The sequence below is a fragment of the Balaenoptera physalus genome (assembly GCF_965194825.1).
Source record: "Balaenoptera physalus genome assembly, chromosome: 7".
NCBI lineage: Eukaryota > Metazoa > Chordata > Mammalia > Artiodactyla > Balaenopteridae > Balaenoptera > Balaenoptera physalus.
Window position 1 is genome coordinate 9306035 of NC_138886.1, and position 24067 is coordinate 9330101.

At 45.6% G+C, this 24067-nt stretch overlaps 1 protein-coding gene across 4 annotated transcripts in view; it reads right to left on the minus strand.

Moving 5' to 3' along the window:
• MVB12B (multivesicular body subunit 12B) overlaps positions 1-24067 on the minus strand; it is a 185669-nt gene that overhangs the window by 119519 nt on the left and 42083 nt on the right. For all 4 annotated transcript variants that reach the window (XM_082467829.1, XM_082467827.1, XM_082467826.1 and 1 more), the window contains one exon: positions 1368-1475. In XM_082467829.1, coding sequence (XP_082323955.1) covers positions 1368-1475 — 108 coding nt within the window. The remainder of the gene's footprint in view (positions 1-1367; positions 1476-24067) is intronic.

Below are 24067 nucleotides of genomic sequence, written 5' to 3' on the forward strand. Positions count from 1 at the left end.
GGATGGGGCCAAGGGGGCACTAGCCCTAAGATCACGAGCCCCGCGTCTGGAAGGGCAACCCGGCCTTCAGACCTGTTCCTGGGGTCTCCTCGGCTGCACCGTGACCTGAGGGACCTGCTCAGACCCACCGCAGGCTCAGCTGCCAGGACTTTCCCCTACTCCACCAGAAACTCTGTTCTTTACAGCAAGCATGTATTACTCTCATCATCAGTGGGAAAAAATTAAAGCAATGAGTTCTCCCTGAGTACGTTAGGAATCGTTTTCCTAACAAAGACTTACCAACAAACAACACGAATGGCTGCTGGAAGAGAGTGTGGGCCAGAGAACTGTGTGACTGTCCATGGCCAGCAAATGCTGCAGGGACGCACGAGGACCGTGACAGGACCATGGGGCTGTGGGGTTTGTGATGGAGAGAAAGACCGTTGCCTTTCCCCTTCCATGCTTCTGAATGGGGATGTTTGAACTTGATTTTTTCTTTATAAATCATGAACATGTATTACTGTTATAATAAAACTTATAAAAATATTTCCCACCCAATTTTTTTTTTTTTTTTTTTAGCATTCAGGCCCAAAATAAAATGTCACCTTAAAAATGAACATCTGACTGCTCCCTATTTGGAGTTAGGGAAGACAGGTGGCCTTGGACAAGCATGAAAACTCCCTGACGTCAGAAAGGAGCTAGTACTTCAAGAGCCTGTCTGAGGACAGAAGCGGCATATTTGCACAGTGCCCAGGACAGGCCTCACACAGGGTGGACACTCACGAAAGCCACTTCTCTTTTTTCTAAGCCACCCATTAGAATACTTTGTTGGAAGAGCTTTAGTAGATGTCTTTAAAATTTCCTAATTCATGGGCTTAAGTATTAAAAACAACACAGTAAAAGAAATCTGCCTGTGTGGTGGGCACCTACCTGCAGGAACAGTGAAATGTCATATGTCAGAGAGACGCGGGGAGAAAAGTCAACAAGGCCATGTCTGGGGGAGGGGCGACCGCGTGGCATCCTTCTAGCTATGTTCCCTTCTGTTGGTCAGCTTTAAATGCAGCTCCCCTGGAAGACACTTACCTCCGTACTACCCTGTGATTTGTTACTTGGAGGAAAGGCAGGCAGACAAGAGCTGTGAGGGAAATCTCCTAGTCTGCTTCAGAGAACACGTTTTAATGGAAGTCACTGTACACTTGGGTATGTGGTTAATAATACTGTTAATAAATGAAACACAGCGCGGGCTGCTGATTCTATGCCATTCACTAAAACCACAGATAAATTAACATAGTGATGAAAATACACCACAGCCAAAAAACGAGGAGATTTCAAACAGGAATATAAATGACTTGGGCTCACTTAGCAAACAGAAAACCACTAAGACTTACATTTTCTTTGGAAAATGATCTTGTGAAGCACAGGTATCTGGTAACCTTGGATTTAAATAAGCCGTCTTTCCAGAGGTCAGCATCCACACCATCTGCTGTCTGTGCAACCTACACCAAAGAGATGGAGAAAAGGACAGCAGGTGAGGCAGGATGCAGCCGAGGGCGTGTGTGAGCAGCTTCTTCGTACCTGCACCAATTAACTCCGGCCTGGACTCGAGCGGCATCTCATTAGTCCATTTCATGAGGCCCTGGGAAGAGATTTTCCAAGAGGGGTAAAGGGAGAGTGTGAAAAATACAACTTCTAAAAATACTGTCCCTGGGGAAGCCATTGATTAAAGACACCCTGACAAAAGTGGTTCTAATGAGAAAAGAGCAAATTTTGTTGTCATGGACCAAGAAGGGATTGGAGAAGTCAGCACATTAAGTTGCTCATTACCACTTACTCGGGGGACAGTACAGGGTACAGAAAAAAGTCCAATGGGGCGTGAAATGCCACCTGAGAGGGGCACCGCCCGCCGTGAGCCTGGCACGGCCTCCTGCTCTGTCCGGGACCCGGGCTGGCCAGGGGCTGCCATCGCTGGGACTCTGCTGGGCACTGGGGGGGCGGGGAGTTGGGAAATTCACTGTTTCTTCTCGGCACAAGCTCTGCGAGTGGTAGTCAAGGTCGGAAACTGTAGCATGATAGGAAAATAAAAAAAGACTCAGCTGCTTGTTTATAGTCTAAAGAGCCATCTTCTCGTATTCAGCTGCAGAAATTTTCCTCTAAGCAGCATTCAAGGATGAAGCCAGCCTTGATTTGAGTCTTACAGGACCTGTGCATGGGACTGCGGGGCTGGGGCTATTAGTGGGAAGAGTTCACAAGGACACGGGAGAGGAGACGGAGGCCGGCCAGGATGTGCTCTCCCCATTCTCTCCAAGATACTCGTTAACGGACCATCAGGGCCTGGGCTGCTTCCTCCCTCAGCGGCCTAACAGGTCAGAGTATTAATCAAGCTCCCACACCCTGGCTAGACCCCAACGGGGGACCTCCAGGAAGACTGGGAGCAGCGCCCCTTTGGGGATGAGCTCTGCAGCCGCCACCCCTCCCCCCACCAGGGCACTCTGGGCATCTCCCTGCTCGTCCTTCTGAGGCTTAGACTTTGGGAAGCAGTCCTTGATCTGACAAGCTCCAGACTGTTCTCACAAACTGCTGAAAGCACCTCCATTCTTTACACAAAATGGCCCTGATGCAGCCCCATCCTGTGTCCACACTGCTCAGCAGGCCCACGACCTCGGACTGTCACATGCGCAGGGCAGGGGTGTGGGGGTGGCTCCACGGGGATAGTCCCAGAGCCCCGACGGCCACGCTCTCTGAGGGGGCCTCTGGAAAGCCCAAAGGCCAACTGGCAAAAGAAAAATGCCTTCTTTCAAACCGAACGATCGTAAGTTAGCAAGTGCAACAAAGGGAAAAGAAAGGTCCTTATTCTAAATATGTGGATATGTTTGACCTGAAATCTGAAGGAGGAGCGGTATGGGGACAATCTCAGGGACCATCTGCTCCAAGTATGTCACCCTCACAGAAAGAAACACGACGCAACAGGATCAGGCCTTGTCTGCATCTCCCCCCGTAATGGTCATACATAAAGTTTTTCAGAAAACATGAAATTTGAAGCAGTGGCCCCAACTTCCCACTCCCAAGGATCCCTTTTGCTTTGTTTTCTCCCATGGGTTCCATGTTTGAAAGATTTTTGTTTCCCAAACTGTACTTTTATTGTATTTCCTCAGTTCTAAGATGTAGTCATTTGGGAATCACCCATGGATTTAAAGAACACTCCTTCAGGAAAAAAAGAAATATCATATCAAAATGCACAAACCGGGCTTCCCTGGTGGCACAGTGGTTGAGAGTCTGCCTCCTGATGCAGGGGACATGGGTTCGAGCCCTGGTCTGGGAGGATCCCACATGCCGCGGAGCGACTGGGCCCATGAGCCACAATTACTGAGCCTGCGCGTCTGCAGCCTGTGCTCCGCAACGGGAGAGCCTACGATGGTGAGAGGCTCGCGCACCGCGATGAAGAGTGGCCCCTCTTGCCACAGCTGGAGAAAGCGCATGCACAGCAACGAAGACCCAACACAGCCATAAATAAATAAATAAATAAATAAAAATTTAAAAAAAAATCTGTATCTTTAAAAAAAAAATGCACAAACCTATTTTAAGATGCATCCTCATTTCAGAACGATTAATATGTGAAAAGATGCTATAGGAACAAAGAAATAAGGAAACCTACGTGGTTTCTCTATAATAAATGCATTATTTTTGATAAATTTTTAAAAATAGAGAGACTGCAGAACACTCAAAGGCTGTGGGACCACAGGCTGGGACTCAGAAGGAAGAGAGAGCTGTGTCCAACCTCCCACGGAAAAGGCAGGGGGCTCAGAAGGGCTTTCCAGGCTACTGGAAATTCCACTAAGGGGTGTTATGCACCCTAAATCAAGGCTATTGTTTCCAGGGTTTGAAAATGATGATTCCCTCCTCTCACCCCACTGCTAGAATTTTCCCTTTTCTGAATGAGAAGACACCGTGGTAGGATAAAGAGGCCGGTGCAGGAATGCAAAGGGAGAAAGCAGGCAGTGGACCTGCTCCTTCCTCAGAGGCCCCCCCCACCTCTCTCCTTCTCACCCTGGCAGCTACAGTCCTCCAATCCGCTCCTGAGAAACGTTCAACACAGACAACCAAAGGCCCAGCTCTGCCCTGAGGCCACGACTCCTTTGCAATGAAGTGAAAATGTGTATCGCCCTCCAACCCCAGCCAAGGGGAGGTGTGGAGGGAGGTGAGGGTGAGAGAGAGGGAGAGAAAGAGAGGGGGTGGGGGAGTGTGTGAGCGTGAGTATGAGTGTGTATGTGTGTGTGTGTGTGTGTGTGTGTGTGTGTGTGTGTGTGTGTGTATGTGTGTGTGTATCTAGGCAGAGCGCAGCTGCCCGCAGGCCGGATCCACACTGGCGGCCGGCTCCACTGCTAAGCAGGGAGTGGGAAGGCCCGGGCCTGGCTCACAGTCGGACTAGGGAAGTGGCCCCGGTGTAACAGCCTGGGCCTTGGCAGCCCTACCCTCTGTGGAGCGATAAGAAGTACACAGAAGCTTCTTTACAACCCAGGCACGTAAAGGTGCTGACTGACCTAAACTCTTCCCACCCCAAGTGAGATGAGCTACAACATAAATGTGGCAGGTGGCTACAGGGGCGCCCCTGCAGAAGTTCACGTCTGAACTCTGCCCTTGTGAGCTCAGTCCTGAGTCCCAGGATGGGAGGCTGCAGGGGGAGGCGGAAGAAGTGCTCTAGGCACAGCAGACCCCAACCTGACACCCCAGTGCTTAAGCAAGCCCCCTACCCTGAGGGCGCTGCGGGGACAGAGGGGATAATGCATGAGACGTGCCTCAGTGCTCACTCAGGACCCCCACAAAGCCAGTGCCAACAGGTCTACACTAAACACGAGGATGTCTGGTCTGACAGCAAAACAGATATTTAAATTGATAGCACACTACGTCAGGATTCGAAAAGCCCTGCATTGTCACATCGGGCTCAGCTCCAACCTCCAGTCCTCTGGGATTCCTTCCCCATCTCTGGGACTCCTTCCCCATCTCTGGGACTGGGCCTGGTCTTCAGACGCAAATCAGGGACCTGTGTGATTAACGTTTACCTGCCCCTACTGCCCCACCACTGTACTAAAAGCTTCACCAGGACGAGGACTACGCCTGGTGGCCATTTATCCCCTGCACTAAGCATACTGCCTGATACGTATGGGCTCCACCAAAACTTGCTGAAGGAATGAATGAAAGAATCAGCCAGTCAATCTGGAGCAAAGCGTGAAAAACCAAGGACCCTGCCAACTCCTGGAGTGAGGTAATAAGAATTCTAAAAAATGAAATTTCCAGGACTTAATCCCTTGAGCTGAGTGTATGTATCCGCTTCAAAATCACCACTCTGAGGCCACATCCCCATTTCAACAATAAGGCCACTTATCCTTTCGGTTCTTATTTGTACCCTGCCTCGTTCCCCAAATGACTAGAACATGTCCAATGCTGCTGCTGGCTGCAGCGCCCCCAGAGTGTCTGTCACAGGGCTTCACACACACACACACACACACACACACACACACACACACACACACACACACACACTCTTCTCTCACACACTCACACTCACATACACTCTCCCACTCACACTCTCATACCCTCCCTCTCTTTCTCGCATCTTCTCCGGTACAGGAGCTGCCTCTGCGGAGGAGTAGGTGGGCAGTGACAGAATGGACACATGGGTTTATCTCTCTTCTCTGCCAATATTCTTCTAAGATGACAATCAAAGTGGAGGAAGTATTGGGGCCACTAAAAGAAAGAGCAAGAGAGGGGTACAACGCGAGAGAGATGCCATCGGATGGGTGGAGGTGTGATAAGTGCAAGGTCAGGGGGGGTGTAGCAGAGTGGAGGGGGTGACGGACGCCCCAGGGCCCTGAGCCACCAGATACCCCAGGGATGAGGGTGGAGGGCCTGGAGGTGGGTGGGTGCGAGTTTAGGGCTGAGACAGGCAGACGGGAACAGGCCTATAAACAAAGCCATTAGACTCCCAGATCCCTACCCCTGTTTGAGAAGTATTTTCTGCAGAAACGGGACCAGTAGGGCTCAGGGCTCCAGAACACCAGACTGATGGGGAAGGAGGTGAAGGAGGAAGTAAGACTCCAGAGTGAAAGCAGGCGGTAACTATGCAGAGTGAACGGTGACTGAATGGTGGCCTCCTCCAGGCTCACCCTCCTTCCTGCTTCTGGCACCTCGGCAGCCAGGCGTACCCTCTAAATGCTGGAAGTTAAAGGATGCATCTCTGGAGAAACTAAAGAGTTCCAGAGAGAGGACCAGCACCCACAGGCTCCGTGGCCTCCTGTTACAGAAGCCAGCTCCCTGCTGCATCACCCACTGTGCAGCCCGCAGGTCATCAGGCCTTACCCCACCGCGGGGCTCCGACCCCAGGAGCTAGGGCCTCACTCTTACCTGACAACAAAGGGTCACCAGGCATTGCGGGGAGTCTCAGATATGAAAGACAGGGCCCAAATTATTAGGAAAAGGGGAACATGAAAATAGCACAGATAATATGAGGAAACAGTGAAGGCTAAGGAACAAACAACCAAACCTATAATGAATATCTTCAGAGGGATGAGTGACTACATTGCAACCACCAAACAAGAACAGAATATTGTGAAAAACATTTTAAAAGGAACAATTTAAGACAACGTAAAGAGCTTAGACATAAAAAACTTACGGCTAAAATAAAAAATTCAAAAAATATACTGGAAGAGAAAGTTGAGGAAATCTTCCAGAAAGTAAAATACAAAGATGAAGAGGTTAACTAGAGGGGAAAAAAACTAAGAAAACTGAAGAATCAATACAACATCCAATTAATGAAATTTCCAGAAAGAGAAATTAAAAAATGGAACAAAAGGTGAGCCTCCACCTTAAAGAGGTCCTGAGAGTTCTAGCACAGTGAATAAAAAAGCCCCACCCCAAAGCAAAGCAATGGAGAATCCCACCAAATTTGGGATGAAGAAACCACTTTAAAACTTCCAGAGCGAAATAACAGGCCACGTGCAGAGGAATGGAATCAGAATGCATCAGACTTCTCACCAGCAACGCTGGAAACTAAGAGAACAACCTCTTCAAAATTCCGAGGAATTCTGGAATTCTCCACCTAAGCCAACGTCAAGTAAGCATGAAGGTAGGATAAAGACCTTTGCAGACGTGCAACAATTTACTAAATTCATCCCCTGCCCACCCTTGAACCTACAGGAGGATGCATGAGCACGGCTGGGGATTGAATCAATAAAGAGGAAACCCTGAGCTCCAGAACAGATCCCACACAGGACAGCCAGGGGATGGCGGTGGCCCGTCCCCTGGGCAGGGCCTGGACAGGAGGGAAAGGAGAGAAGGTCGTGGAACAAAGAGAGATGCGGCCGTCTCTGAGAGAGGAGGGAGTACGGGACTGTACTCCAGCACTGGGAAGAGATACAGACGGGCACGTGACAGACGTACTGGAGCATTTACAAAATTAAAAACAGAGGCGTAAAGCTGTTTGAAAACATAATTTAGTAACTAACTTGAAAATTTTAAAGAAAAATGTTAAATTCTTGTATAAAAATCAGTAGGCACCTAGACAATAAAGCAAATGAAAGAAACAAGTCAAGAACTAATTCCAAGAAAAGGAAAGGGTTACAAGAAAGAGACTCTAGTCCTGGTGCATTACTTGATTCAGTGGTACCCAATGTTTACATGTGTAAACACTGCCCACTAATTTACCAAAAATTGTGATACTGCCTGATGGGGGGAGATTATGAGAAAACTAAACGTGAGGATAGGGAGATCAAGAAATAAGCAGTATGGCTTCCCTGGTGGCGCAGTAGTTGAGAATCTGCCTGCCAATGCAGGGGACATGGGTTCGAGCCCTGGTCTGGGAAGATCCCACATGCCACGGAGCAACTGGGCCCATAAGCCACAACTACTGAGCCTGAGCGTCTGGAGCCTGTGCCCCACAACAAGAGAGGCCGCGATAGTGAGAGGCCCGCGCACCGCAATGAAGAGTGGCCCCCGCTGGCCGCAGCTGGAGAAAGCCCTCACACAGAAACGAAGACCCAACACAGCCAAAAATAAAATAAATAAATTTCAAAAAAAAGAAATAAGCAGTATAAACACATTATCTAGAAATAAGGAGATGTACCAGAAATGAAAAAATCTAAAAGAGTTGAAAGTAACTGCCTCTGGGGAGTGAAAAATGGAGAGCGGGCAGGGACATGGCTGGGGGCAGCTATATTTTCTTATAAGCCTTTTAGTACTCTGATTTTTTAACCTGTATGTGTATCACTTTGTTAAAAAGAAAAACAAATTTTAATTTTAAAAAATCAGAGAGCTGGGAAAATGTCCCATGGAAGAAGTATGGGGGTATCATTCCTTTTAGAGGAAGCATTACTATCAGGACCATCAGGGATGTTCCTACAGGCACATGACCTCGGTTCTAGGCATCGCTGTAGTGTGTCCCAATGCGTGACAATGGTCAAAGCTGCACGCGCCTTCTCCACTGCCGGAGTCCACCAGAGCTAACACGAGGATGAGGAGGAGCCGCAGCCCCGAGGCCAGTGTCTGCGAGCGGCAGCCCCCAGTCCTGCAGAACCAATGCCGGGACGTGAACAAGCTGCCTGCCCAGGGCGGGCTCAGCCTCTGCCTCACGCAGCCCAGGCTGCCGACTTCCTTCCTTCTCGGGCTCAAGCTCAGAGGTCAAACTCTGCACCGACGTGCGGCAGTCCCAGAAGGAAACGTGTGTTCAGGAAGCCCTGACGGCCCGCGGGGAGCGGGGCTGGCTGCCTGCAGCTGGCTTATGGGGCAAGCCCGTGTGAGGGGATCCTGAGGTTAAATGTAGGAAACCCTCCCGGTCTGAGGACAGGTGGTGGGGCAGGAACTCCTGCCGAGTACTTACTGTTTGCCAGGCTCTGGTCGAAGCAGGGTATGTGCAGTTTCTCACTGAATCCTCCCAACCACCCAATGGAATGGGTACTATTTACTACCCAGTTTACAGATGAGAAGATGAGGCTTGGAGAACCTCTGTAAACTCAAAGTCATTCACTGGTCAGAGCAGAGGTGGGTGTCCCTGCACCTTGCCTCTCCCCACTCAGCACCCAGCAAGCAGAGCCCCCCCAACATGGCCCAGGGAAGGACAGTCAACCTCCCAGGTCAAAACCAGGGCACCCGTGGGCCCTGCCTTTGGGTCAGTTGAGAAGCCACGTGCAGGCCTCCCCAGACCCAAACACAAAGAACCACCCAGGGCCACTTTAAAGAAGCACCAGCACTGCCACAGTGAAAGGCAGCTGGGGGCACATGGCACAGGTTCAGGCTGAATGTTGCAGGGAAGACAGGGCTTGAGAACACTCTTGGAAGCACGTAGGTCTGGAGAGCTTCGCTTTGATGACAGAAGAAGAGAAGAAAACAAATTGTAACGCTGAAATGACTGACTTATTTTGTGAGACTTAAATTTAAGCTAATAGCCCTAATGGTTTTAAAAGGTCCTGTACATTCAGGCAAGGCCTAGTGTTCTAATTACATTCTTTAAGTTGCAGGACATGGGAATACCTGAGCTCACGCACACAGGGGGAGGTGGAGGAAAAGGTACTAGAGGATGCTGGCACACGAGGACCAAGGAGTGCCCCAGCAGGCAGACCTAGGAAGAGAACACACTTGGGTTCATTTGCTCAGGACCCCGATGGAGAGACGCATGGACTTATGTGAGATGCTGCACCAACATCATCGATGACCCTACTCTGCGGTCTATTCCACTGCCTTCTCCACGCTGCGAGGGCCAGGACAACACCTAGCATTTACTGTGTGTGTTCTATGTGCCAGGACCTGCCCTAAGTATTTTATTCTCAAATTGTTAGTGTAAGTCACTCATTTAACACAACAACCCTATGAGTTACTGTAAGTAATAATCAGTTACTACCTGATTTTATAGATGAGGAAACTGAGGAACAAAAGGATCTTGGCTAAACAAATTATGGTATGTCTATGTAATGGAACACATATTCAGTTCTTAGAAAGGATGAAGTATGTCTATATATAGAATTATGTCCATAATTTATTAAGTGTGTGTGTGGGGGGGGGATCTTTTAACCAAAAAGCGTATGAGAGAATCCATATGAGGGGGAAATGGGCACACCGATTGCTCCAGAAATGAGTACTAAGTGGTACAGCCTTAAATTACATTCATTTGGTGCTGCATATCAAAAGCCTTAAAGATATACATGCTCTGTGACCAAGGAATTCCACTTCTGGGCAGAGAGTCTGAGGAGATAATCGGTTCTGTGCACAAGAGTGGATCATCATTTGCTCCTTCATACTGAGCTTCTGGGTGCCAGACACCGATGAGATGCGCAGGACACAGGGTTGGACAAGACAGACTCGGTCCCTGACCCCACAGGGGTCACATTCTAGACGGGGGAAGATGCACAATAAACAGGTGAACAAATAAACAAATATATAAGATCATTTTAGGAGGTAATAAGCATCTTATATAAAAGAGGGTAATGGGAACAGTGACGGAGGGGAGGGAGAGGCTACTCAGGTGGGGGACCGGGGGGGCCTCTCTGAGGAGGTGACAGGAAGATGCTGGCATGAGATCTGGAGACAGAGCTGTGCAGGGGGCTGGCGGGGTGCTGTGAGGGCAGCAGGGGGAGCAAGGCTGATGGGCGACAGGGGCAGAGAGAGGGGCTCGGGACTGGAGCCTGGTAGGAGGGGAGGGGTGCTGTCTAGACAGTGTAACGGCAAAAGTGGGGAGGGAGTGACACATTTCTAATGATTACAGGGCGCCCTTACAACAGAAGACTCAGCAGCCTTTTCAAACAACTTTGAGGACAGGTATCTACTAACATGGAAAGTTCAGGGGAAAGAATAAGTTTCAAAATGGTTTCTACAGTACAATCCCGGAATCTAATTTAAAAAAATGGTACAAATGAATTGATTTACAAAACAGAAACAGACTCACAGATCTCAAAACCAAATTTACCAAAGGGGAAATGTGGGAGGAAGTGATAAATTAGGAGATTGGGATTAACATATACAAACTTACTGTATATATACAATACATAACTAACAAGGACCTACTGTAGCACAGGGAACTCTACTCAATATTCTGTAATAACCTATATGGGAAAAGGATCTGGAAATGAATGGACACACATATATATATATATATATATCTCTCCATCCAATTTACTTTGCTGTACACCTGAAACTAACACAACACTGTAAATCAACTATATTTGAATAAAATTTTTTTTTTTAAAAGTACAATCTCATATTTTGTTTTTTAAAAGTTATCTATACAGAAAAGGATCTAGACAAATACAAAGCAAAGTATTAACTACTGTTTGGTTCTGCACAGTTGAGATTACGGGTATTCTTTAATGGTATTTTTAAAAATTTATTTTTATTGAGGTATAACCGACATGCAATATTACATTAGTTTCAGTTGTACAACATAATGATTCAATATTCTATACACTGTGAAATGATCACCACAGTAAGTCTAGTTAACATCCATTACCATATGTACTTACAGAATTTGCATGTGTGCTGTGAGGCCTTTAGAGACCTACTCTCTCTGAGCAACTTTCAAATATGTGATACAGTATCGTTAACTACAGTCACCATGTTGTTCATTACATCCCATGACTTATTTATTTTGTAACTGGAAGTTTGTATCTTTTCACTCTATATAGCTTGTATAATAAGAAAAACAAAAATTAAAAAAAATTTAATATTAAAAGAAAAAGAAAAACAATTTAAAAGACTTCATTTGATGGGATGAGAACTAAAGATATGCTGGATTTAAACCTGAGAAACACTTTGTAAACCAGCTTTCCAACTAAGCCCCCTGGAGAGGGTCTGTGCAGTAAATCCTTAAAACTGTCAGAGGTCCTTCAATGTCAGGATCAAGTACCCTTGCCCAAAGAGTAGCTCTTGAAAGACAGCTAACCACCGGTTTTTGTCAATCTGTTCACACCCTGGTGTTTTAAGAGAGCCCACCCACAATTCAAAGATGTGCTTGCCAGACAGAAAGCAATCAAAGGGGCCAGGAAATTCTGCAGACATTCCAAAGGAAATATCTGGCGGACACTAGAAACAAGAGCAACGTTCAAAGGGCTCCTGATGTGTTAGATCATCCTCTGCTGAAACACACACACTTGGCCCAGGTCAGACAGTGGCCAACCGTGGAGCCCCTTAAACCCTTATTCAGACCAGTGTGGGCACAACATCCTTCTGGATCCCTAACAGGAGGTGTGCCCAAATGCTTTCTAAAGACGATAAAGTGAAAAGAGTCTTTTGACTTATCTGCTGATGAGCTCAGGAATGCTTGCTCTTCGGTTCTGATTTGATTTGCATCATTTTATTGTTTTGAATCCTGATTGGAGACTCAAATCTGCCAGGGGTCTTCAGCTGAAATGTCTGATATTTCTTAGCAAGAGAAACGAATGCGCGGCTCTGTCCTGAGCCTGCCGCCGCTCCCTCAGCCTCCGGGCTGCTCTCTCCACTCACGTCCCAGAGCACGGGCCGAGCTCTCCCTCTTCGAGCTCATCTTTCCTAATCTGCCCGGCGACCTCCTGTGGCCTCCTCCTCCCCGGCTTTGCCCCCGTGGCTCCCTCTCGTCACTCAGGGGGTGGCTGACAGAGTCCCACCCTGCCAGGCCTCCCTGCCCACACTAGCCAGGAGCGAACTCTCTTCTTCCAGGATCTTCCCTTCTGACAGCTGCGTGCATCAAACCTTCTCTAATATGGAGAAAACGATGAGACGGAGGAAAGAACTTGGATTTTTGGAGTCATAAGGTGGAAACAGGGGGCTTCCCTGGTGGCGCAGTGGTTGAGAATCTATCTGCCTGCCAATGCAGGGGACACGGGTTCGAGCCCTGGTCTGGGAAGATCCCACATGCCGCGGAGCGACTAAGGCCCGTGAGCCACAATTGCTGAGCCTGCGCGTCTGGAGCCTGTGCTCTGCAACAAGAGACGCTGCGATAGTGAGAGGCCCGCGCACCGCGATGAAGAGTGGCCCCCACTTGCCGCAACTAGAGAAAGCCCTCGCACAGAAACGAAGACCCAACACAGCCATAAATAAATAAATAAATAAATAAATAAATAAAATTAAAAAAAAAAAGGTGGAAACAACCCAAATGTCCATCTACTGATGAACAGAGAAACAAAATGTGATCTATCCATGCAATGGAATACTATTTGGCCATGAAAAGGGAATGAAGTACCGACACACGCTACAACGTGGATGAACCTTGACAACATTATGCTAAGTGAAACAAGACAGTCACAAAGGGCCAGATAACTGCACAAGTATATGAAATGTCCAGAAAAGGTAAATCCATAGAGACAGAAAAGATTGGTGGTTGCCAGGGGCTGGAGGCAGGGGGAGATGGGGAGTGACTGCTAATGAGTATAAGGTTTCTTTTTGGGGTGACGAAAATATTCTGAAACTAGACAGTGGTGAAGATTACACAACTCTGACTACATGAAAAGCCACTGAATTATACACTTTTAAAGGGCGAACTTTATGGTATGTGAATTATATTTCAATAAGGCTGTATTTTTTTTTAAAAACTCTTAGCATAAGATCTGGCACGTGATAGACACTCCAAAAATGTTAGCTCTTTATTATTACTTCTGCTCCTTAAACTTTTCAGAGTACACAGCCCAAGGCCTTGCTGGTAGGACACAATCAGGTATTTGCCAGATGGCTGAATGAACAAGTAAAAGAATGTACAGTGTGAAAGATGTACACGGAGTGAAGGGGGCACATCAGGGGCTGCATGGAACAGCCCTCTCTTTATTCCACCCTCCTTGCAGCTGCCGTGGTAACCGCAGGCACAGAGGGGACCGGTTCCTGGTGCTGGGCAGGGTGGAAGAAAGCAAAGGGCCCTAGAGACACCCCTGGAAATCAGGAGCCCTGCTTCTGCATCTGCTGATGGGGAAGGGAAGACACAGGGAAATCAGTTCCTGGGGACTGTGAGGCCCATGAGACAGGAAATGGGAAGGAAACATGGGCAGGGCACTTGGCTGCATCAAAGGGGAATCTCCTCCGCATTCCTGGTGGTCAGGAGAGAGCACCTGGGCCACAAATGCTCCTGCCTCTGCCACCTGCAGCTAGCCACGCCAGGACACAGCCCTGGACCTCCACAGACCCCATGGAGGGCAGCATCAGTGGCCTAGAGGCTCCCTCGTGGCTGGTTGGCACCCAGGTGGAGGGTGGGTTCCTCTCAGCCACAAGCACTCAATCTGTGACAGAGCTGCTGATGACACACCAGTGCCCGAGGCATGAACTACTCAGTCAATAGCACGCAGATACCTAGCAATCACTGTGGACCAAAAAATTAAACTAGAGCTCTGCCTCACATAAAAACAAATTCTAGGTGGATTAAAGATTAAATGTGAAAAGCAAAACTTTAAAACTTTTCAAAGAAGATGTAAACTATCTTATGATTTTAATAGAGGGAATTATTAAAGAAATAAACACATGTGTATAAGAAAATCCATAAAAGAGAAGACTGATGATTCTTACTATCCTAAAATTAAAAACTATGATACTACAAAGATCACTCAAATAGTGAAAAGACAAGCCTCACACTGTGAGAAATGCATAACTGACAATGGATTAATATCCAAAATAAATAAAGAACCCCTGCAAATCAAGGAGAAAAAGAAATAAGTGAAAAGAAAAATTATATACAATATGTAGAAGCCATATGAGAAAATGTTCACCCACTCTAGGAAAATACAAATTAAAAATGACAATTTTATACCATTCATGGTAAATCATTGACTAAACCATAACTATCTGACCAAAATGAGTGGGGCACAAGCTGGCACAGCCACTTTGGAGAACACATTTACTATGTTCAGTAAGGGGAAAATGACCCAGCAATTCTGCTCCTAAATTGTTCCCTAGAAAAGAAAGTCTTAGCATAACGATATGAGGATATTATTTGCAATACCGTTCATAGTAGTGAATTATTGGCGACAACCCAAATCTTCATCAACAGAAGGGTGAATAAATACATCACAGTATATTCATGCAACAGAATTCCACACAGCCTTGAAGACACATGAAGGGGAGCCACACATATCCCCAAGGATAAATCTCAAAAACAATGCTAAGCAAAAAAGCAAGTTGAAAATATGTACAGTATGATATGTATTCCATATGATAGCATCTATATAAAAGCCGAAAAGAACATATAGGAATGATAAATACCGAACTCAGTGGTTACTCTGGCACGTGGAAGGACACGTGGGCCTGGAGGGTGCACAGGCACCAGTAACATTTTGTTTCTTTTATTAAAAAAAAACCTCACATAAACCTGGTGAAATGTTAAGACTTGGGAAAGATGCATGGCAGTTATGTGGATATTTGTTACGTTATTGTCTATACTTTTGTATATGTATGAAATGTTTTGTATCACAATTTTTTAATTAAAAAAAATCAGACGATAGAGACCTTAAAAATACAGGAGTGAGGCATTCAAAAACTCGCAAATGTGCACAAGGAGGAGCGTTACCAGAGGAGACACAGGAAGGACACCCACTTAAATGTGAGTTTCAGGTAAGCAATGAATCATTTTTTTCAAATTTTAAAAAAATTTCAAATTTTTCAGACTTAACTGGGTACGCTGTATTCTTATTTGCTAAGCCTGGCGACCCAAACAAGGAGGCCTGTACTAAGGCTTTGTTTAGTGAAAAACCAGAATGAAACTAAAAGTTGAGCAGCGGGAGGACGCCTGCACAGAGCGCTCAGCCTACACGGACACCACACACCGCGGAGCAGGAACGTGTGTGACCTACAGATGCTGATCTAGGAGGAGCTAAATGACACGTGCATCCTTCCGTAAAGATGTAGCGAGAGCTCACTGCATGATCTAATTCATACTGAGAAGACAAGTTATGAAGCTATAGTTCTGAAAGTTATTTACATATGCAAATGCAGAGGAGAAGGAAGAAAAAGCCAACGGATGACAGCAGCTAATAGAAATCAGAGGTGTGGTCGAAAGGTGCTTGAGCTTTGGCTGTGTTGTTTGATATTTCTAAAATAAAAAGTTTTTGTATTCCTTATTTTATTAAAAATAAATACAATTTCTTGCAAAAGGAAAAAACAAGCCTAGCAGGATATTTCCAAACTGTTAATAATACGTGTAGGATTACAGGGAAGAAAAGGTAATATTTTTGCTCTTTATTTCTGTAATTCTATGTGATTTGGATTTTCTGAAATGAGCTTTTATAATTTTTAAAATGTCATGAAGATATTTTTAATTAAAAAAAAAAAGGCAGGGTTCACTGATTCTCTATCACGGAATCTGGAGAGTAAGTATTTCATTATGGAGGATGCGTCTGCCAAGCAGAGGAAGGAAAAGAGAACAAAAGAGAAGCTGCTGCTGAAGCCTAGCTCAGCCCCTAAAGACCACCCTCTCTGTCCCGGCTAACCATGGCACAGTGTTCCAAAGTCCCTTTCTGGCTATGAGCTAACAACCTAGGCCTCATATGCCCAATACCTACTCTCCTGGGCCAAGGAGGCAGAACACAGCAGCTTAAAACATGGGCTTTGGTACAGGACAGATGTGAATTCAAATCCTGGCTTTGCCACTTAGTAGCTGTGTGACCTTGGCTGAGTTCCTCAACCTCTCTGAGCCTCAGCTTCTGCCTCTGTAAATGGAGACAATAGAGTCTATCTCATGCAGTTGTAGTAATAATTAAAAGAGACAATTATGAGCCTTGCCGAGCACCTAGCATACAGAAAACACTTCCTCAGTGGTAAATATTGCTGCTCACATTGTATCAGAAGCACTGTGTCCCTCCCGTGCCGCAGTGGGGTATGCTGGCTGACCTAGCTTTAAATAGAGACTTCTACGTGTGGGTACAGTCATCACTAGGCTGCAATTCATCTCTTCAGGCCACAAGTCTTTACTTTTCTTTCAGCAAACATTTACTAAGCACTTACGACATGCAAGGCATTGCACCATGCGCTTCAGCATGTACAAGTATGAGTAAGACGCGGAACCTCCCTCAGAGGAAAGCCAGAGGATGCAATGAATCAGCAAGAGGGCACAACGCTTAGAGGCAGGAGACCCAGGTTTCATTTCGGCTCATCCACACCTGTCGTGTGATCTTGAGCCCTTGAGCTCTCTGAGGTTGTTTTCTTATTTGTAAAATAAGATTATAATAAGTATCTTCATGCGGTCACTCTGTGAAGTAAATACTATCTATGGAAGCAACTAGCACAGGGACAGACACAGCACGGATATTCAGGGTGCAGGGAGGGGGTGGGGCGAGAGAAGAATCAAAGGCAGCTTTAGGTGGGGGCCTCATAAAGCATCAACAGGCAGGAATGAAGCAGAGGAAGAGGGGAAGGCACGGCCCCAGAAAAGACAGGACCAGAAATGGCAGGGGCCTGGGTCCTAAGAGGCCCACTTGGGAGGGGCTGGGATGGCTGGACTGTGAGAGGAGACACACGGCAGCGTGGAGGAGCCGGGCAGGTGCAGGACTCAGGGCTCGCCCCTGAGCAAGCGGGACAGTGTCTGGAGAGCTCAGAGCGGGAGGAGAAACTCTAAGAGTGATGCTTAAAGGAGAAAATCCAGAGCTGAGAAGGGAGGGACCAGAGTCCTCCTGGAAGAGACTATCCAGGACAAGAATGGTGAGGTCCTGCCCTCGGGTGATAGAGACAGAAAAAGATGATGACTCAGGGGGAGAATCCAAGAAACTGCCAGACTGGGTGTGGGAGGGGCAGGGGGCTGGGCGGAGGAGGCCCAGGAGGAGTCTGGCCTCCAAGTGGGAGGGAGTTCAGAGCAGGGGCAGCTGTGCGCTGGGGACTTGGGTGGGGAGTTGGGGAGGACACACAAGACAGTTCCGTTTGGGAATATTCAGGCTGAGTGTCAGCCAGCCACGACCTGTGGGCTTGTCTGCCAGGCAGGTGGAAACGTGGGCCTGGCTGAGGAGCGAGCCTAGCATGGGTGGGTGAGGAGTTGGGAGTGGCTGGGCCCCAGGCTGGAGGAGAGCATACAGTGAAGGAGACTGGGTCAGAGCCTGGGGGTGTGGTGGTGTGGCAGAGATACCACGCAAAGGGGAAATCGGGGAAGAACAAGGGAGAAGAGAGGCGGAATCTCATTTAAGGGATAAGAGTGCTTCAGGAAAGAAGGGCTAGAGAAGAAAATTTGATGACTCAGGAAAACACTGCGATAGTATAATAATAACATACAATGCAATAATAAGCATGTTATTACATAGCATATATGACAGAATCCCACTACTGTTAAAACACACACACGGAGGGAAAAAACTAAAGGATGTATGTCAAAACGTTAACAGCATTTTTCCTCTGAGTGATAGGATTATGAGCCACTTTTTTCCTTCCTTGTACTTTTCTATATCTTCCAAATTGTCTACAATGAGCATGCGTTAGTTCTATATTCAGAAAACGAATACATTAAGGAAGGAAGAAACTGGTCAACAGCGTGCAAAGCTGAGATGAGATCAAGAAGAATAAAAATTAGGAAAAAGCTACTGAGCGAGACACTTAGGGAGCACGGGGTGAGCTGCGTCTGATTTCAGGAAGAGAGGGGACAGCAGCATGTTTGTGAGGAGAGGGAACGCGGAGAGAAGAGGGAGAGAAGGAGAGAGATTTTCACGAGAGGGGTTTACAAGCAAGAACCAAGGCAGGAAGACGTGGAAGTGAGAACTCCCCGCTCATGGGGGGATCAATCTTGGGAAGGAAGAGGGGCTCCATGTCTTTGCTCATTTTATCCCTCTTGTCTGGGTCTGTGAGTTGCCTGTGGGCAGGGACTGCACCTGACAATCCCCACCGCCCAGCGCAGGACCTGCACGTGGTGAGGGCTTGATAAATGACAGCTAACACCTGAATGCTTCCCCTCTTCAGCTGCTCCGTCTCTAAAGTTTAAGGAACCCTCCTCCGCACCTAGGAGAGTGGGCTTCTATGAAGGAGCATGCCGGCTGACTTAGGGAGACTATGGAAATGCTCATTAACAAGCAAGGGCACAGGGCTGAACGATTCTGGAGACCCCAAGACATCTAAGTGTCTTCTTCAGAACAAGAGGGAAGTTTTTCCATCAAACCAAATCAATTAACTTCAAGGTAAGACCGAATTATAAGATATAATTCCTGAATGCAGTTCAACGAGGCTAAGAAAAACAAAACGGGTCTAAGATAAGGGGGCAACACCTTTGATAAACGGCACTGTTTTTGCCTCAGCTAGGGTACTAGCAGGATCTGGCTAAGAAAATAGTGAAAACTAGTGATCCTGGCATCAGCAGAAACCCCAGCGACCGTGCATGGCTTCCGGGGCTTGAGGAAGGATGCCGGCTGCAGCCTGGCCCAGGCTCCCCCTGCCCCGTGTCGCTGCCCCCCCTCTGCCCAGGCTCCGCACAGACCACCGGAGCGGGCCGTGGACGTGCTGTGGGAACCAACCAGCCTGCAAAGGCCTGGCTGTGGGCTTCTGAGCGGTTTTAACAAAGGGGCCCTGGAAGAGACCCAACAAGGCTAGGAGCACAGGAAGAGTGAAAGTGATAGGATTTAAGAGAAGACAAGTTGAACTGGTGCCGCTCATGAGTCACGCTCAATGACAGGAGGTGGGAAAGCAAAGGAGATGAACTGGCACTCGTGACTAAGACACCCTTCTTATTTACTCTATTACTCAGCCCTCAAACCACATTGCCAGCTGTAATTGCATTTCAATTCATGTTTAACACAAACATAACTTAGCTGGATGTTGGCATCCAATATCCCAGACACAGAAAGGCAAAACAGAAAGGAGTCAGCTACTTCAATAAACGCTCGTTGCATGCCTGGTGGAGCATGGACGCAGCCAAGCACCGTGCTGGAGGGAGAGCCTATGAAAGATACCACTGCACGGCCTCCAGGGCCTTGGCTGCAGGGAAAGGGGCACGCTAACTGGCCTCTGTAACTAGAGTGCTAAGAGCTGCAATGGAGGAAAGTAAAGGCACCATCACAACACAGAGTTCGAACGTAGTTCCACAGGGAGAGGAACGGAGTGCATGCACAAAGGCACGGAGGCAAGAATGGCAACAGCACATCTGGAGAACTATACAGAGTTCCCACGGGCAGGAGGAGGGCTAGAAATGCAGGGAAGGGGCAAATCAAAAAAGTCTTAGATTCCAGTGAGGTCCACCCATTTGATAAACACGTACTGAGTGCCAGCTGCTAAGCATTCAGTAGTAAGTAAAACAATGAACTTGCCTTTGAATCTAAAAACAGAGGGCTGGAAGAGAATTCTAAGCAGGTGAGTAATCTGGTCTTTTAGAAAGTTTCCACTGGAGAGAATGTAGGAAAGACAGGTTAGAATGGAGTTAGGGAGAGGCACTGGGAGACTATTCAACAGGCCTTAAAAAAAGAGTGGAGAATAGAGTCCTTGGACATTTGCTTAGTCAACAGGTCAACCCCTTCTTAAACCCTTCCCCTCTCATCTGCCCCTCTCCACAAACATCATGCAATTTGCAATCACATAATTTCCTATCGCATAAAGCTCATAAAAAACTTGTCGGCCTAAAACATGATCCAAAGGGTCATGGAACAGCCAAGAAACAGGGTGGGGAAGTAGAAACAATAGAAGAATTCAGTGAGGTTGCTGGACATAAGATAAATTTTCAAAAGATTAGTTTTCCTCTATACAAACTGAGAAGCTTCCCAACTCTTTTCAAAGTTTTAAGATAGTTTGCAGAATGTGGGAATTACCTGTTCTTGACAATTTTATAGACTGCTACCTTAAAAAGAGTTGGGCCAACTCAAAGAGTTGAGTGCTTTTGTTGGTAATAATTCTCTAATGACTTTTCCAATTTCTTCCTTTGATATGGGTTTGTTATGAAATTTCTTCTTCAATAGCAGTAGAAATGATCTAACTCATCAAGATTTTCAATTTTAGTTGCATAGGCTGCACATAAGAGCTAGACATCATATTCTTTTATAATTTTCAAATGTCCTTATACTCTTACTTTCCTCTTTGCAATCTAAATTCTGCTTATATTTATTTTCTTTCCTTTTACTATTATATTTGCCAAAAGTTTATCTATTATGCTTTTTACAAAGAATCAATTCTCAATTAACAACTTTCCCCTCTTTTCTCTTACTTCTAATTTCTTTTCTCTTATGTCATGATTATATCTATGTTATTTCCTTCCATGTGTTCATCTAAGCTACTTGAGCTGTGGGACAATATACATGTAATTAGAGTCCCAGAGAAAAGAAAGATGAAGGAGAACTATTTTAATAATGACTAGAAATTTTCCAACTGCAAGAACAGCAAAATATACATTCCTTTCAGGAGAAAAGAAACATTGATGGATCATAGTCTAGGCTTGGGGTCAATGTAGGCCAATCCATCCTGTAGCCTGTTTGTGTACAGCCTGTGAATTACAAATGGTTTTTCTATTTGTTAAGGGTTAAAAAAAAATCAATATGCAATCGAGACCCTACGTGGCCCACAAAGCTTAAAATATTTACTATATGAACCTTTAAGAAAAGGTTTGCTGACTCACGCTAGGCCATAAAACTGAGTTATTCTCTGATGACACAGAATTAAATAAGATGTCAATAACAAAGGTAGATCTACAAAATCCGCAAACATATGGAAGCAAGATAACACACACCTCAACAACCCATGGGTCAACAAAGAAATCAAAAGGGAAATCAGTATTGTGCCAGAATTAAAATTAAACACAACATATCAAAATCTGAGGGATGCAGCTAATGCAGAGTTAGAGGGAAATTCACAGCATTACATGCTTTTGTTGGAAATGAAGAAAGCTCTCCAATCAATGACCCAAACCTCTACTTTTAAAAAACAAGGGGGGGGGCTTCCCTGGTGGCGCAGTGGTTGAGAGTCTGCCTGCCGATGCAGGGGACACGGGTTCGAGCCCTGGTCTGGGAAGATCCCACATGCCACGGAGCAACTAGGCCCGTGAGCCACAACTACTGAGCCTGCGCGTCTGGAGCCTGTGCTCCGCAACAAGAGAGGACACGATGGTGAGAGGCCCGCGCACCGCGATGAAGAGTGGCCCCCGCTTGCCGCAATTAGAGAAAGCCCTCGCACAGAAACGAAGACTCAACACAGCCAAAAATAAAATAAATAAATAAATAATAATAAAATTAAAAAAAAAAAAAAACACAAGGGGGTGGGGCTTCCCTGGTGGCACAGTGGTTAAGAATCCACCTGTCAATGCAAAGGACACGGGTTCAAGCCCTGGTCCGGAAGATCCCACATGCCGCAGAGCAACTAAGCCCGCGCACCACAACTACTGAGCCTGTGCTGTAGAGCTCGTGTGCCACAACTACTGAAGCCCGCACGCCTAGAGCCCGTGCTCCACAACAAGAGAAGCCACCGCAATGAGACGCCCACGCACCGCAACGAAGAAGAGTAGCCCCCGCTCACCGCAACTAATGAAAGCCTGCACACAGCAACAAAGACCCAACACAGCCAAAAATAAATAAATAAATTTATTAAAAAAACAAAACAAAACAAAAATATTGAATCCAAAGTTAGTAGAAGGAAGTAATAAAGAGAAGATAATAAAATAGAAAACAAAAATAATAGAGAAAAATCAATAAAACCAAAAAAGCTAGTTTCTTGAGAAGATTAATAAAACCCAGGCAGCCCAAGGAATAAAAAAAGAGAGCTGATACCAATTATCATTATTGGGAATGAAGAAGAGGATATTCTACAGATCCTAGAGAGATTTTAAAAAGATAAGGAGATATTATGAACAACTTTATGCCCAGGCACTGGAAAACCTAAATGGAAAAATTCCTTGACAGACACAGATTACCGAAGCTCATTTAAGAGTAGGTAACTTAAATAGCATTATATTTATTTAAAAACTTGAACTGAAGTTAAAAACACTCTGATGTCCAGATAGCTTCACTGGTAAATTCTATAAATATTTAAAGAAGAAAAAATACCAATTCTACACTAACTATTCCAGAAAACAGATGAGGAAGGAACACTTTCCAACTCATTCTATGACTCCAGCATTACCCTAATACCAAAACCGGACAAAGAAATTATAAGAAAAGAAAACCACAGAACAATCAATATTTCTCATGAACCTCTATATAAAATGTCTTAAAAATTTTTTGCAAAATGATCTAATGATATATCGAAAGGACAACAGAATATGTCATTTGGGGTTTATTCCAGAAATGCAAGTTTGGTTTAACATCCAAAAGTCAATCAGTAAAGGGACAGGATATCTGTATGTGTATGGCCGATTCATTTTGTTGTGCAGTGGAGGCTAACACAATATTGTAAAGCAACCATACTCCAATAAAAATTAATTAAAGAAAGTCAATCAGTATATTTCATCATAATAAAAGACAAAAGGAAAAACCATATGACCATCTACATAGAGATAGATAAAGCGTTTGACAAAATTAAACACCCATATATGATAAAAACTCTCTAGAAGGGTACTTCCTAATCCTGTTAAAGACTATCTACCAAAAAAATCTACAGCTAACACTATAATTAAGTGGTGAAACACTGAATGATTTTCTCTTAAGATCTAGAACAAAGCAAGCATGTCTGCCTTCACCACCTCAACTCAATAGTGCATTGGAGGTTCTAGTCAGTGATCTAGTCAGTGAATAAGACAAGAAAAATAAATAAAAGGCATACAGACCAGACATGAAGAAGCAAAACTGTTTTTATTCACAGACAACATGATGGTCTATGTAGAAAATTATAAGGAATACTAAAAAAAAAAAAGCATAAGAACTAATCAAGGTTGCAGAATACCAAGTCAATAAACAAAAATGAATTATCTCTGTAAAACAGAATTAATTAAAAATGGAAATAAATACCATTTACAATAGCATCAATAATATGAAATGCTTAAGGAAAAATGTAGCAAAAGATCTTCATGACTTCTACACTGAAAACTAAACAAAGATTCACGAGAGAAATTAAAGAGGACTTAAATAAATGAAGAGATATACCATGTTATTGGATCTGAAGGCTCAGTGCTGTTAAGATGTCGATTCTCTGCACATTGATCCATACAGTTACTACAACCCCAATCAAAATCCCAGCAGGCCTTTTCTGTAGAAATTGACATACTGATTCTAAAATTTAT